This window comes from Ruditapes philippinarum, unplaced genomic scaffold, assembly GCF_026571515.1.
Source record: "Ruditapes philippinarum isolate M1 unplaced genomic scaffold, ASM2657151v2 ctg7237_1_1_1_1, whole genome shotgun sequence".
In the NCBI taxonomy this organism is placed as follows: domain Eukaryota; kingdom Metazoa; phylum Mollusca; class Bivalvia; order Venerida; family Veneridae; genus Ruditapes; species Ruditapes philippinarum.
The window spans coordinates 93,166-110,546 of NW_026862001.1; the positions used below are offsets into that span (position 1 = coordinate 93,166).

Here is a 17,381-nt window from a genome sequence, read left to right on the forward strand (position 1 = left end):
GAAAGTATGCTTCCTTGAGGAACACTATGTCTTACTTTAAAGTTTTACTTTAAAGTGCCTATCGTTTTGAAATCCAGAAATGAAAAGAGGAAGTTTGCCTTTAAGTCCAGCATCCTTTAGATCTTTTAGGATACCATATTTTCAAGTAGTATCGTAAGCCTTCTCAAGATTAAAGAAAATTTATACCATGTGTTGTTTATTTACAAAGGCTTCTCTAATAAAAGTTTCAAGTCATACAAGATGATCGTTTGTACTTCGCTGTTTACGAAAACCTGACTGAAAATTAGTGATAATTCCATTATTTTCTAGATACCAAACTAACCGATTATTTATCATTCTCTCAAATGTTTTGCATGGGCAACTTGTTAGTGAAATTGGACGATAATTTGTATGGTCAGTTGAATCTTTTCCAGGTTTAGGGATAGGAATAACCAACGCATTTTTCCAAGTGTTGGGAAATTTACCAGAAACCCAAATTCTGTTAATAATTTCAAGAAGTAAGTCAAGAGATTGGGGTGGTAAACATTTAAGAAACTGGTAGTAAATTTCGTCCGGTCCTGCAGCACTATCTTTTGCAGTTTTGATTTAATAAATTAGGTCATCAATAGAGAAAAAGGAATAATAGTCTTCATCGTTTGTTGAAGTAAAATAGGAATTTATGTTTATGCACTAAATGCAATATGAATCAAATAGAAAATGAATATCATTTCTTATTAGTTTGTCCATTCTATAGTGAATTGAGAGGTCAATGTTTTCTTCGGTATTATTGTGCTTTGCCAACCATTAATAAATTTATATCAATTATGCAATCTTCGAAGAACATAATTGCTAATTTAGCTAAGTTTATCTTTTGTGCTATGTATAAGAGAAGCTCAAACAGTTTATTTAATATATGTAGGTATTTGTTTCTATATTAATATTACTTTATTTACTTCTGTGGCTCATATTGACATTTTGATATTTTGTAGTAGTTATGTTTACTGTTTACCATACTTTTCTTATGTTATGTAAATATGTTATAACCGCAACGGTAACTTGGCGTTGTTTTTGCCAATACAATATTTGACTTGTATTTAGACCCCAAGCACTTCTTTTTGTTTGAGAAAATGTGTTTCAGCTGAAAAATGGCCTACGCTATTGACTAGAAATGTGTTAGTGTACCGTAAAACCATTCCACCTGGGTATATATTTTATTATACGTGAAGTATTTCATTACATAAGGACAGGCCAAATTCAACTACGTTTGACAGAAAATAAGTAATAAATAAAACACGTTGTTGATGCTGTTTTGGTTGCAAAACTAATATGAATGGATACGGATTTTAATGTTTAATAAATTTATTTTGTTTCAAAGCATATTATTCACAAGTCCAATTGATAAAGGTATGGCAAAAATGAATTTTATGTTAATGTGTATGCCATGATTAATAAAGTGTATATTAAATTGCTATTCAAAATGTTTACATTATGTTATGATGCTTTCCCATTAATCACATAATCATTCATAATGATATCATCGGCAAAATAACACAATTTCATACTTTTTGTAAACAAATTAACCAGATAAATTAAATTAATTATTGGAATTTAATTTGAAATGGAAGTGTACTTTTTTTCATTGTTTCACGGCATAGATTTGTATTGTCTTACACCTCATAAACATACATTAAGCTTCATTTTGAAAACGTAATTCACTAGAACAGTTGTTGGTGTTCCGTAAAACTAACCAAACAAACAAGGCAGTATGTTATTCAGTTGATTTATAGTTGATGTTGGCATGCAGGGGTGCCATGGACCGGACGCATACTAATACTTCCTTAATATCTAAATGTAAACTGCTTAAACCGGTGTATAGGGGCGTTGACAATAGCTTGCACTTTCCAAAAAGCTCAATCAAACCGAGCCTGCGCCATTTTTAATTTTGTCGTTTTGTGATTTCCTAAGAGATTCTTTAGTTCTCTTTATTTAAAAAAAGTCTCGCAGATCGGCCTTATTACCGATCGATTGTTACCTATACACAACTATGACTCCCTAGCACCGCCTTAAGCATAATTTTTTATAACACATTATTTATTGTTACAAAATACAATATGATTTATGCTCTTTGGACAAGGTTAGTGTAGCTTATACTTGACAATGATAGAAAATGGAAAGATCAACAAAAGTATGCCAAACATACATGCATATTTTAAAGATAATGTAAATTAGTTTGTTACTTTATATTGACGTCTTTTACGCCTATTCCTCCCATTTTGATGCCTGAAATAGTTACAAATGCTGTATTTAGACCCCAAAGACTTGTTTTTGTTTGAGAAAATGTGTAAAAGGTGACAAACGGCCTCAGATCGATCTTAAGGTAACGTGTAACCAACGCTGAAAAGCCTTTAACTCTATCACAATCCATTTATTATTCTTATGTTAACAATAATAGTGTTCGGCGCGGTATGGCCAGTTACGTGTCTATGTACCGTTAAAAACCAATGAAACAAACAAATAACAATCGTATATCACAATGAATCAATCAATAAATGTAATGTTGTTGTTGATGAGAGCATCTGCCGGAAAATCATTCATTGTGATATCATTGACAAAATAACACATACAATTTCATACTTTTTAAAAGAATAAACCAGATAAATTAATTGTTGGAATCTAATTTGAAATGGAAGCGTACGTTTTCGCTTGTTTTATTCTGTCTTATTCCACATGAACATACATTAAGAAATGTTCTATAATAGAACTGTGTTAATGTGCCGTAATACCATTCCACCTGGCTATATATTTAAGTGAAGTATTTCATTACATCATGACAGGCAAAAAACAACAACGTTTTACGGAAACTAAGTAATAAAATAAAACACGTTGTTTATGTTATTTTTGATGCAAAACTTATAAGAATGAATACGGATTGTATTGTTTATTGATGGCAAAAATGAATTATATGGTAATTTGTATGCCGTGATTAATAATGTGTATATTAAATTGCTTTACAAAATGTTTACATTATGTTATGATGCTTTCCCATTCCTCACTGAATCATCGATTGTGATATCATGTAACCAACGCTGAAAAGCCTTTTACTCTATCTCAATCCATTTAATATTCTTATGTTAACAATATTATGCATTATCTTGACGTGATCATGGAGGACACATTTGAAATTGTCAATAAAAAAATTGTACCGAGAATACAGGGCACAAATCAGAGCAAAACAATTGTACAACAACAATATGATTGCAGGTAAACACGTATGATGCTGAAGAAAATCAAAGCACAGAAGGCGCTGAATTTGTTTGGGTCTCAGAATGTCAGAAAGGTGAAGGTTGTGAGATTATAAACCAATTTGTTTGTATAGTGTCACCAATGCTGTTTCCAGTGTTGTAACTAAAGTAAATTTGCTATAAGACTAATTGCACTGCACTGATATTTAATTCAATGCTTATTTGGCTTTAAAAAAGAAAAAAAAATGCCTGAACTGGGATTTGAACTCCAGACCTTTCGCTTCCAAAGCGAGCGTGTAAACCCCTCGACCACGATAACAGTCTGAAGAAAACCATATCATTCTAAATCAGAGTTCGTAACCGTTATTAATTTCGATATATTTTGTTCACACGGTAAACCTGTTGTTTAACACTGAAGTAAATAATCATGGAGCTGAATACAAGCATGTATATCTATAAGAATAACATAATATTAGAAATCTTCGACCAATCGGGAACTATTTTTTCGTTACGAAAATTAATGCGCCTGTCATATAGGAATCAGTCCACAGTTATTTGCCTTTCGTTGACCACAATAAGGAAGTAAATCCACATAAAAGAGTGCCTGTGTTTAATGCCAGATATAAATGAATAATTGAATGAAAGAGATAGAAAAAGGACATTTTCTGACAGAATTCATTTCAAATAGTGGGTAAATGCCAATTTTGATGCAGATTTTATGTGAGTTAGTATTTTTTTAGTGTTTTTCTACATGACAGAATTCACATGGTTCCGGCTAATTACTGAAAACTGTCAGACTGATGTATTTTGGACTGAAATGCTGTGAAAAAATGATGAATGACCCCTAGTTTGCTATAGCTTGAATTATTTATCTTGGATGATACTGTAAGCACAGGTGACTTTGATTTGATTGGAGAGTTAGTAAAATTGCCACAGGGTTTAATGTTTATATAGAACATATAGTAAAATTAATTGTGGTCTGAGGCCTGATTAAAAGCTTGTTTTTACATGGAGTAAATATATTTGACAGGTAATAACTTTATCATTTTTAAAGCAATTTTAATGAAACTTGGTCATGAAGCAGATAATTGATGTATAACTCTGAGTTTGTAGTTAAATGACACAAATGCTTTCATTTTCTTTGTATTATGTAATATTATATAATAATATATACATTTATAACAAAAATCTCAAAAAGCTACTTTCAGTTTAAAAATGTCTGTTTAAAAATAGCCAAGAGGTCATTTCCTGTACAGGTTACAGCCTCCCTTTCAAAACAAGTTAAGATGAAAGCATTTTTTAAAAAGTATTTAGAAAAAATAAATGAAAAATCTGTGCTAAACAGACAGGGCTGTATGATATGGCAGGGCTGTATAAAAAAGGACCAGTGGGCTATGGTGTTATTAATGCCAAGTTTCCTGATGCACAGTGGCACACCATGCATGTTCATAGACTTCTATACCTGGTTCACAATAAAATTATGTATGTTGAACCAGATTTAGAGGTCTCGCACCTATGTCACGTGCCACTGTGTGTCAGTGCTAACCATTTGAGCATTGAGCCCCATTCCATCAATACCGAAAGGCTTAAATGTGTGAACCGGGCCATTTGCTGCGGCCATGGGGTATACCGAGACTGTATATTTGTTTGAGGTAAGTAATCGCTTTGTTGAAGAGACATATTTAAGGTGTTGATGGCCTCGGGATAAAGGTTGGTGAGTGCTTACTTGTCCTTTCATTTATTCTTTATTATTTCATTTTATTGCATATTTCCTTATATTGTCCTAGATTACATTTAAAGGACTCCTATTACAATCCTACAAGTATGTTTCTGCTCCCATTTTTTTACTTGTTAAGCAATAACAGTGTATTTCAAGTAAAATTGGTCAGTTCACATGTGCTAGACTTTAAATAATTGCTTATAAACAGCCACAGTCCATGAAAACTTGTGAAATTTTACTTAAAGCACTCTGTCATTGCAAAGAAATGCTAAAATAGATGAATACAGAATCCCTAAAGAAAGCCCAACACGGCAAAATTGACAATGTTGCAGGCTCAGTTCAATTGAGCGTATTCATGGACGGTCCTTGAAAATGCAAGTTACCTTACATGCCCCCTAGCACCGGCTTAAGCAGGATATGGAAATGGCGAAATTTGGAATTTAGAAATATCCGCAGATGTGTTCATAGGGCGGTTATCATGGAACCTTCAATGTGACACTTCCGTGCCATTCCATGAAAAGCGGCGTATGGTGTCCAAGTAATAAACAGCGTGTGCCCTAAACGAGAAAACAATGGGCGGAACAAAATAAAATGGAATTTTGAAAGGGGATCGGAGGTTATGAAGCCTGCGTATCACAGATAAGACGTCAAAAGACAAATTTAAAAAGCAGGCAACATATCCTTAGGGTGATTCAACATTATTCAAGTAGGAATATTGGAACCACCCAAGCCTGTGATTTGATTTATATAACATTTATTTCACAGTGTAAAATAACAACAGATATGATAACAATTTCAAAACATCATGCAGGTTATGTAGAATGATACAGTAATGAAATATGAAATTCGCTTTAAAAGAAATATTCCGTCACTTTTTAAGTAAACCATTTGTTAAGTTTGAATTTCAGGTCTGTAAACAGACAGCACATTTGTTTAAGCTGGTTTTGTCGCGCGCAACCGAATATTTATTCCCCACTGAAGAAACACTGTTTTTTGTATCTGTTAATATCAAGGGTGATAATTATAGATTTACTGAGTAAGTATGGTCGCTGTTGCCTCCCTTGGATGTTGATGGTGTTGGATCCAGCTGACCTTTCTTATAATCTGACATTGTAGAGTGTGTCTTCTTGTATTTCAGATGTTCATGGAGTTGTCTACCCTTTGATAAAAGTTTGCGTTTACCTTGTTCAGGTTTTTTTGAATACTGTCTCTGATATGTTTCTTCTCTTTGCATTTGATGTAGGCTATTAGCTGTTTTCTCAGAGAGACGAATCCCAAAACACCCCAATTTCTTCTCAGCGCTGTCCGCAACACCGTTATTTAAGCGGTGAATGGTAGAACTAAGGCGTCCATGAATATTCCGTGCGAAATCATTATTTTTTGGTAGCGACACACTAATAGATCGATTCACCGCTTCACATTTCTGCGTGCTGGTGCCCAATTTCATCTGTTCGATAGCGCTCACACTTATTTTCATTTTAACTAAGTCAAAAATTAATTGTTTGTCATTCTCTTGTAGGCACAGGTTTGTAATTCTATGGCAATCTCATTAAAATCAGATCATCGTTTTTGCTCCGTTACTCTTCGCTACGAGCGTAGGGTAGTGAAGCGACAATTAGGATATGATTTTAATGAGATTGATTCTATGGCTGCCGAGGAACATGGAGCGGTTCCACCAGTTGTTTGTTACTCCACCAGAACACACGTATGAGTAGCGTCTACACTTAGAGCAGTCCCCAGCTGTTATTAGACCAGTCCCCAGCATAACAGCTCACTGTAGCATCCAGAACACGAGGTAAATATTTTTTGATAGCATTCATATCTCCAGTATGAATTCTCATAAGCTCTTTTAGTATAAAGTTACATCTAGCCTTTATGTCCTGGCTTAATGCCTTCTGTTGTTCATGCCTTTGGTCTCTGGTCTTTGCACTTGGGAACATACCATAACTGAAGTGAGCTTTATAACAGCACCGGAACTGTGCTTGGCCAAGATGAATTGGGTCTGCCTGGCGCTCCACCTTCCACATAGGGTCAAGCAATCGCATGGCCTCGGAAACACCGGCAGCTGATCTAGAGTCACCATCTGTTTTCACGTATCTTATAAAGGCACTTTAAGCATTCAATGTTTTTCCAATTGATTTCCCAAGTTCATATTCTGAAAGCGGTGCATGCCGGTAAGTATTTGCTGTACAGCCAGCATGCCCACCTGGACATGTAACATCATATCCTTTTCCGCGAAGCCAGGCACCTGTCCAGCAAAGCTTATTCTGGACTGCAGCAGCTATAATGTATTGTTTCTCTGTAATTATCTCACAGGCTATAGCAATAGACTGCGAAGCATTCTGGCCTGCCTTCTTACGGCTTGCGATAGTGCTTGAATTGTAACGTCCATCCAGAGCAATGTTGATAGCATTCTCAGGATAGCCTCGTTTTCGGTTGATCTCCTTTACTTTGTTGATCTTCTCTGACATGTCATCATCATTTAGTTGTTTTATCGCACTGCCCACAGTGTTTGATGTTCTCTGCATGCTGCTTCTTGCTGGAGGTGGGATGTCAATACTTGTCAGTAAGTAGCGGCATTTTGTATTCCCTATTGGTGTGTCTTGAAGGCCTACAGCAAGACTCACATTTGCTGTTGCAGCATTTGGACCCCTTTTTAATGATGAAACCTCTTTATAAAGCTTGTAAAATGGTGTGATAAAGCTGCAGTTGTCACACTTTAATGAAATTGTCCAGCAGAGACCAACTGTTCTTTCCTCGGTAAATGAAAGTTAGGCTGCTAACATTCATTTGCCTCCTGCCGATGAATTCTATATGCCTCATTGAAAGCCCCTGACATCTCTTCACTGTCAACAATTCTCATGCCCGAACAGGAATTTTTATCGTCAATTTTTTTCATTGTAGATGAAGTCGCAGAAGCACTTGGTCGCAGCAGCATGGCCTTTCCAGAGAGCTCACTACCATCTGCAGTAGGCCTGGATGTCACTGGAAATTCATCTACAGTCAGTCTGGTGATAGATCTCTTAGGCTCAGTATCTACATGACAAGAGTTGTCAAACTTCAAAAAATAGATAAATACAGAATCCCTAAAGAAAGCCCAACACGGCAAAATTGAAAATGTTGCAGGCTCGGTTTGATTGAGCCTGTTCATGGACGGTACTGGAAAGTGCAAATTACCGTCCACGCCCTCTAGCACCGGCTTAAGCAGAATTCAACATTTAAACGTGACATAGTAAAATTTTGAATTTAGAAACATCCGCAGATGTGTTCATACGGCGGTTATCATGGAACCTTCAATGTGACACTTCCGTGCCATTCCATGAAAAGCGGCGTATGGTCCCCAAGTAATAAAAAGCGTGTGCCCTAAACGAGAAAACAATGGGCGGAACTAAATAAAATGGAATTTTGAAAGGGGATCAGAGGTTATGAAGCCTGCGTATCACAGATAAGACGTCAAAAGACAAATTTAAAAAGCAGGCAACATATCCTAAGGGTGATTCAACATTATTCAAGTAGGAATATTGGAACCACCCATATAGAAAATGCCGAAAAGTTGAAACTAAAAATACCACAAGCACAACAATAATGTCGTGCTGAACGATCTTCAAGGATCGAAAATATAACATCATTGATTAAATGTACGGGGAGACCTTTTTACAGCCGCCACACGGCACAAATAACACGGATGTGATCATAAAATAGATAAATACAGAATCCCTAAAGAAAGCCCAACACGGCAAAATTTGAAAAATGTTGCACAGGCTCTGTTTGATTAAGATTGTTCATTGATGGTACTGGAAAATGTAAGTTACGGTCCACGCCCTCTAGCACCGGCTTAAGCAAAATTCAACATTTAAACGTGACATAGTAAAATTTTGAATTTAGAAACATCCGCAGATGTGTTCATACGGCGGTTATCATGGAACCTTCAATGTGACACTTCCGTGCCATTCCATGAAAAGCGGCGTATGGTCCCCAAGTAATAAAAAGCGTGTGCCCTAAACGAGAAAACAATGGGCGGAACTAAATAAAATGGAATTTTGAAAGGGGATCAGAGGTTATGAAGCCTGCGTATCACAGATAAGACGTCAAAAGACAAATTTAAAAAGCAGGCAACATATCCTAAGGGTGATTCAACATTATTCAAGTAGGAATATTGGAACCACCCATATAGAAAATGCCGAAAAGTTGAAACTAAAAATACCACAAGCACAACAATAATGTCGTGCTGAACGATCTTCAAGGATCGAAAATATAACATCATTGATTAAATGTACGGGGAGACTTTTTACAGCCGCCACACGGCACAAATAACACGGATGTGATCATAAAATAGATAAATACAGAATCCCTAAAGAAAGCCCAACACGGCAAAATTGAAAATGTTGCAGGCTCGGTTTGATTGAGCCTGTTCATGGACGGTACTGGAAAGTGCAAATTACCGTCCACGCCCTCTAGCACCGGCTTAAGCAGAATTCAACATTTAAACGTGATATAGTAAAATTTTGAATTTAGAAACATCCGCAGATGTGTTCATACGGCGGTTATCATGGAACCTTCAATGTGACACTTCCGTGCCATTCCATGAAAAGCGGCGTATGGTCCCCAAGTAATAAAAAGCCTTTATTTCATGGTGAGTGCCCTTGCTTGAACCCAGCTAATTTCTTCTTTCGGTCGCCTCGCATAATTGTACAGCAGTTGTGTATAGTATGAAGGTAAGTTGCTTTTTGATAAAGAGTCAGGAGCTGGGTCCATATTTATATAGTAAATGGAATTTCTGGAATTTCTTCAAAGGTGGTTTTCAAAAATCACCCAGAGGGACCCAGACTTTGGCATTCCTGGGTGGTAATTAGTACCTGGGGTAACAGTCTGTGGAATGCTGAGCATTGGACCACATTACCTGGGGAGGTAATTATTAGGCAGTGGCACTTTTCTGCTGGACATAACTTTTGAACCAGTTGGCTTATAAATGAAACATCATTTTAAAGGTAAAACGCATGCCTTTCAAGAAATAACCGGTTTGACAAAATGAGAATTTACAACAATTATGTAATGCAGTTATAGTATTATGTAATATGGCTAAATTTGAATATATTTGGTCTAAAAAAGATATTTAAGAAAAAAGTTTATTTATGTTAGTTTTATATTTAAGTAATATTTGAATCACTGATGAGATTACTTTTTATTTGATGAAAATCATCCAAGTAATAATTTTAGTTTTAGAGTACTTTTAATTTGATAAGCTGCGGCCTGGCTTTAGGGCTGAATGGTACCTATTGTACATAACAGGCTGTGAATTCATCAGTATATGTGATTAAAACTCGAAACTTTCCAGAATAATATAAGATAGCCTAGGAATGATGTATGCCAAATTTTATTAAGATCAGATGATTATTTTTGAGTAAATAGGAATCAGTCCATAGTTATTTGCCTTTCGTTGACCACAATAAGGAAGTAAATCCGCATAAAAGAGTGCCTGTGTTTAATGCCAGATATAAATGAATAATTGAATGAAAGAGATAGATAAAGGACATTTTCTGACAGAATTCATTACAAATAGTGGGTAAATGCCAATTTTGATCCAGATTTTATGTGAGTTAGTATTTTTTAGTGTTTTTCTACATGACAGAATTCACATGGTTCCGGCTAATTACTGAAAACTGTCAGACTGATGTATTTTGGACTGAAATGCTGTGAAAAAATGATTGATGACCCCTAGTTTGCTATAGCTGGATTTATTTATCTTGGATGATACTGTAAGCACAAGTGACTTTGATTTGATTTGAGAGTTAGTAAAATTGCCACAGGGTTTAATGTTTATATAGAACATATAGTAAAATTAATTGTGGTCTGAGGCAATTTGACAATCTTTACGCAGTGATCTCCCCTTAATTTTTCGGCGTTAATGTACATAAAAAGGGAAGAAATCGCTTCGAGGAGTTTTGACTACTTTCGGCATTTGCAAATAAGAACATCAGGGTCTGAAATTTCGCTACCATTATTTGTTTGGTCTGACGACCCAAACAAATAAAAACCATAGAAACGTTTATTGCACCATTCATGAGGTCACATTGAAGGAAAGACGAATTGGCGTTTTGAGTAAAAACAAAATATACAAACATAAAAGTTTTCCTGTTATTTTGTGGGCATGCATATAAGCTTGAATTTTTCTATAAATGTGTGCATTTACATAAATTATTTTTACTTTTTTAATTGAATGTTTATCAATTCTAAGTACATTGTAATAACTCTAATTTTAGACAATTCAGTGATGACTTTTGTGCAAAATAACTATTTTTTTGCATATACAAGCCGTCCTGTTATTTGATGACATTATGCCCATTTAAGTGTGAATCATAATGCAAATTTAAAGTTTTTTTATGTGTATAATCGATAACCCACATGACACTCATAAATTTTTTAAGTATCCTTTAGATTGTATCATTAACATTCACTGGGCAAAAGAAGGGAAGCAGTCTTTATATATTTTAGGCAGTTGTTTTATCAGAAACATTTTTCATTATCAGTTAAATGGTCTATGACTGTAATGATTGTCTGTTTAAATATATATAGCCTGCTCAGCTTATCAACAAGGAAAATAATGAGCATAATGTCAAAATTATTACACTATTGATGATTTGGGTTATTAGACATTATAATGCAGAAATTATTTGTTTGTAACTAAAGGTCTGGGATATTATATTTTTCATTGCTGCAATAAATATTTTACTCATGAATAAAAATTTTCAAGATCTTAATTCTGGATATAATCAATAATTCAATTTAGAATATTTCTGTTACGAAAGATTAAGTACCTACAAATTGCAATACTCAACATGATTTATATATTTTCAGCCAAGACTAATTTACCCCATTTTAAAGGACGTCTACCAAAGGTTTGTTTATTTATTTATCTTCCCTTTAGTTCAAAGTTAAGCGTTTTTTTATATTTCTTATCAAAACAAATGTAATTGATACATTGAGTTGAAACTGCATGAAGAGATTGCAGAAGCTAAAAAGAAACTTGGGAATTTTTTTTTCTTTCTCAGAAACTGAAACAATGTCCAATCTGTCACTCTAGATGTAAATGTTACAGTATTTAACGTAAACACTATATGTGATTACATATTATTGAGAAGTGTAGTGCCAAAACTTCATTACTCTCTTCTCAAAATTTAATTGCAAAACCTTTCATAATGAAGAAGAAAAAAAAGATATGGACTCTATTTATGGATTTCTTAAGTAATAAAAGATTTGACTTTGGATTTAACATGTATATAATAAACTTCACAGGTAGATGAAAGATGGAAGTGCACAAGCAAAATTGCATGACATCATAGTTATTGCCCTTTGTATTATTTTGTATTTACTGGAAACTTATAAGATTGTTAGATTACATATAACCAAAGTGCAGTTTCAAAGAACCACAGCTCACCTTTGCATAATTTGAGACTTATTGCTAACTGCATTTTTTCATACTTAATTTTTGTCTATGGATAAGTCAAAAGGTATTGAATATATCATCTAAAAAATCAAAGCCTTTTTAATTATATTGAGGGGGTGTGCGCTGCAATAAAACCATAATCCTTTTTTAAGTAAGTTTAAGTCATATTTTGCATTTAAATTTTCTTGTTCCATTAACCAAAGGCACTAAAGATATTTACTTGAAATGTTAAACATTGATAATCTCATTCATGAAAAATACAATTTCCAAGAACCATAAGTCTATTGCAAACTTTTGTTACCAATTACAGCATATAGTTATTTTAATACTAAGCTTGGTTGTTTTTTTTTAGTATATATGAAATCCAGGTTATGTGATTAAAGTTTTACATATTAGGATTTTAATAATTATTCCATAAAATATATGTTAAACTTTTAATGAATTGAAACGTCATGATTTTTATAATCAATAAGATACAAGAGTTAATATTTAGCTTTTGGTTATTCCTGGTGTTATTGGATTCAATGAATATGATAATGAAATGAATATGATATTCAAGTATTAACATTCTTTGATTACTCCTGAAACCTTCTAACTTAAACATGCATTAAACGAAAACAAAATGACGTTAAAAAGTTAGAATGATACCTTAATGTAAAAATGTTATATTTTAAAAGGACTTCAAGAAGCTTCATTCAAATGATTTGTACCCTTTGACAGGGGTATTTCAAGTAAAAAGAGACACTTGCTTGTAATACCCCGACAAACGAAGTGTAAGGGGGGTTTACTGGAGTCATCTTGTGGTCGGTCCGTCCTGTGCAGATTTCTTGTCCGGGACATAACTCTAGAACAACAAAGGGTATTTACAGGAAACTTTGTAGGTAGATACTGTCCTAGGATGATAACTTGAGCCTTTGTTTACATAACAAAGACCAATAACAATGCGAAAAATAGATTAGGCAGATGAATGCCACAACCTAAAAAAATGAAAATAAAACTACATATTATCATATGACTTGTTAGCGCTGTAGGTAGAGCAACCGCGTCAGTAATGTGTTTTACCTGTACAGGCAGAAGTTCGACTACTGGTTAGACACATTTTTTTACCTCAGAACAGCCAATTATTCAGAAAACAAGTTTTACCGTTTTTTTCATATACATACATGAATATGATATCGAATATTTTATTACACTGCGATCAAAAATACAAAAAGAAAATAGAATGGTTTTAAAAAAATTAATTATTATATTCTATAAAAAATATATTTTATGAATAAAACAAAATGGAAAACGAAAAATAAATAAAGAATAACGATAAACAAGAGGGCCATGATGGCCCTATATCGCTCACCTTAGGAATAGATCTTATAAAGTATTTTTCTTTTAAAAAAAAAAGGTTTATAAAATTCTTTAATGTCATTTAAAGGTTCGTGTCAAATGTAATGTATTTTTGGCCAACAGGAATGCAAACAAGTGTATAGAAATACCTCTTTTTTGTTTTCTTTAATGTACAGGTTGCTAAAAAATACACTCCCTGTGGCGTGTTTACATCATGAAAATTTTAACAATGACATCATCATAAACAAGACGAAGTACAAATTTGGATCATACTTCAATAAAAATGGGTCAAAGACAAAAATGGCCGGTTTGCATTTGTATACCAAATAACATGACTCCTGAGGCTGTGATGTTACAAAAAGTTCCTACCATTGACCATTCATATCGAACATTTAACTAAGTCCGTAAACAGGAAGAAGATAAGCGATAGACCTGAACTTTTGCAGTCACAATACCAAATTTCAAGAGGCTGTGCTATGTAGTTGCTAAGAAAACTGTTACGGAAATTTTCCTTCCATTTACAATTAATGCTGAAATTTCACTAGGTCAGAAAACTGAAAGTGGATGAGCCACATACCTGAAATCATATCAATGTTGTATACCAAACATCAAGAGGCTGTAATAAGTAGTTTGCTGAGAAAATTGTTACAAAAAATTCATACCATTGACCATTATTATGAATTAAACTAATGAGAAAATTGTTACGAAATATTCATACCATTGACCATTATTATGAATTTAACTAAGTCAGTAAACATGAAGTGGATGAGCGACAGACCTTAAATCGAATCTCATGGTATTGGACAATGTGCTAATGCTGCATACTAAATATCATGAGGCTCTGATAAGTAGTTGCTGAGAAACTGTTACGACAATAGTCCAACCAATTCGCCTGCCTGCCAAGAATCAAGCCTCAATACAGGATGGTAAACAGTTATTTATTTTTTCATATATGATTTTTTTTTTCGAAAACCAGTATTAAAGTTGAAACAGATATCCCATTAGAAATGTTTTAAATATCAAAATATTTTTGGATAGTGTTTACTCAGCGGGTAATCATGTTGGCCAAGCATCTGTGGTTTGTCCCCATCCCCTTTTGTGGGCATTTTTCATTTTCTTTTAATTCCTAATCAGTTACTAATTATTTATCAGTTTTAATGATTAACTCCGTTCCGTGCTCTGTCTTTGCCTGTCCTGTTTTTGTTTGGGGTCCGCCTGGGCTCCTTGCCACTGGTTCTTGTTGCTGGGTCATATGGGGGTTGCGTTCATTGAACGCCGCCTTTCCTTGTTGATCTTGTTTATCATATTTTATCATAATTTAGAACACCCTTTCTAAAAAAAAAGAACAACAACAATTAGCAGGGATCTCAGGAAGGTAAAAATTTCAAGTGGCAGACTGTTTGACCAAAATTTTCATGAGTCATTTCAGTTTTTTCTTCTCTTTTAATCTCTTCATGAACCATCTTCATGTTTCAATAATGAATTCAAAAATTACTGTTTGAGAAGATTTTCAAGTATAAACTGATAATATTGTGAGGTTAAGTTATTTTAAAATTACGTATTTTTCTTGCTTAGTTAACAAAATGATAAAGATAATTAAGTATTACTAGCACCATGGATAATAACCATAATTATTTTTCCATTTTCACTAACATTTATTGAGGTCAATAACGCATGTGTAAATGTATAATTTTATAAATCATAACACGGGACGTCGGGAGGTGATATTTACATAAATACAGAATGTCATGCCTTAATACTTAACAAATAGTTTACAAAATACCTGTTTCAACGAAGCACACCGATAATTGTATTCATCTTTACTTCTTTGTTGTGAAATACGAGTTTATGTTACAAAATTTCTCAATTTTCTTGATCGGCGGACGTTTCGTCATGTACTTCCGGTTTAGTATAATTTATAATCTCAACTCGAGGTCAGATTGATACAGATGTTTTCTGAGGCAAAATTGTTGGTTTGATTTGATTTGATATGCATTATTTGATGATTCGAATCTTATTTTTGTTCTCAGAATGAAATATTATGACATAATTCGTTCATCAGTAGGTGCGGTGTAGCTAGCTGCTATATGATTTTTCCCGCAAACCGGAAGGATATAAAATGTAATATCCGTACTGTAAATTAAACTTTTATCTTAATCAACTAATTTTTGTGGAAAAAAAACAACATTTTTTGTTTCTTTGTGCAATTTCATACACAATAAAATGTGCAAGTCATTGTCAAGAACCGAAATATTTTACAATTGTATTTTTGAAATGACACAGTCTTCCTTTCTGATGATATTACGAAATTAATGGAAAAAACCATTATTGAATGGGGAAATCAACTTCACTGTAGCTCTCAAATTTGTGCTATTCTGATCGACTCTGTTTTGAATTAACATTCACATTCAACAAACTTTTCATCCTTCTTATGCTTTAAAAGAAAAATCTTCATAACAATGTCTGTTGAGACAAAAAATACAAGATACACTGTCTCAATTTATCCCTACACAGAAAGTCTATATAACTTTGCAATAAAAAAACCCCTTTAACTCCCAAAATAGAGACCAATTTTCAGCTTTAGACCATAATTTGAATATACTTTGTAGGAACTAACAAGCTAATGCCTTGTGAGAAATATCTAAGCTCTAGCCCTTTCCATTTTGAAGTATAAGAACTTTTAAGTTTTTTCTTTTAGTTGCCATAGCAACCAGAGTTCAACATGGAATGGCATTCTTTGAACAATCTTGATAGAGTTTTTCATACAATGAGTATTCCTGCCAAGTTTCATTAATATTGGCAAAGTGGTATTGTAGAAGATGTCGTCTGAATAAAATGTGGACGGACACCGGACGACGGACGCATTTGGTTGGCCATCCTAAAAGCTCACCTGCACTTTGTGCAAGGTGAGCTAAAAACAGAGAAAGAAGAAAAAACTGTGGTTATAAAATGACACTTAGTGGGGTTCGAACCTATGAGTACAAAACACTAATAATAACAATTACTCCGACCTACCGACAGAGCCATAACGGTAATACACAAACGATTCTGTAAGAATAATGCTATATAGTATATGTAAGTGTTTACTTTTACAATATCGGATAATAATCCAGAATAACCCCGTTTTTCGACTTACCCATGTACCGTTAAGACCAAATTATCATCTTAGGACAGTAGATCTCATTGACTAGAAGTGCAGTGAAAAAGAACCTAAACTCTGCCTTGCCAAATTTTATAGTTATTGCCCTTCGTTTATTTAACACTTTGAATTTTGTCCGGGACATAACTCTAAAAGGACAAGGGGTATGATAACAAGAACCTTTGTAGGTTAGATAGATCTCATTGTTAAGTAGTGCAGTGCAAATGAATCATTACTCTGCCTTGCCCTTTGTTCATTGTACACTTTGAACTTTGTCCGGGACATAACTTGAGAACTATAAAAGGTATCAACTTAAAACTTTGTGTGTAAATAATCTCATTGAGTAGAAGTGCAGTGAATAAGAACCATGACCCTCCATCCCCAAAAATTTGGGATATTCCTTTCTCATTTTTAACAATTAGTTTTCATTTTTTAAAAAAATTTCTAAATAAATTAAAAAATATATAGGAACAACTTTTAAACTTGGAATCGTTTTCCCCCCTTCCCTAAAATTTTTTT

The 17,381-nt window shown here is 33.9% G+C and overlaps 1 protein-coding gene across 1 annotated transcript; it reads right to left on the minus strand.

Annotated features, from left to right (window-relative positions):
• Window positions 1–6,665: 6,665 nt before the first annotated feature.
• LOC132717584 (uncharacterized) lies at window positions 6,666–14,829 on the minus strand. The gene is made up of 4 exons (XM_060701077.1): window positions 14,769–14,829; window positions 7,779–7,977; window positions 7,148–7,593; window positions 6,666–7,024 (listed from the first exon to the last, which is right to left on the minus strand). Exons 1-4 carry the CDS (start codon window positions 14,827–14,829, stop codon window positions 6,666–6,668), a joined length of 1,065 nt encoding a protein of 354 aa, XP_060557060.1.
• Window positions 14,830–17,381: the final 2,552 nt, after the last annotated feature.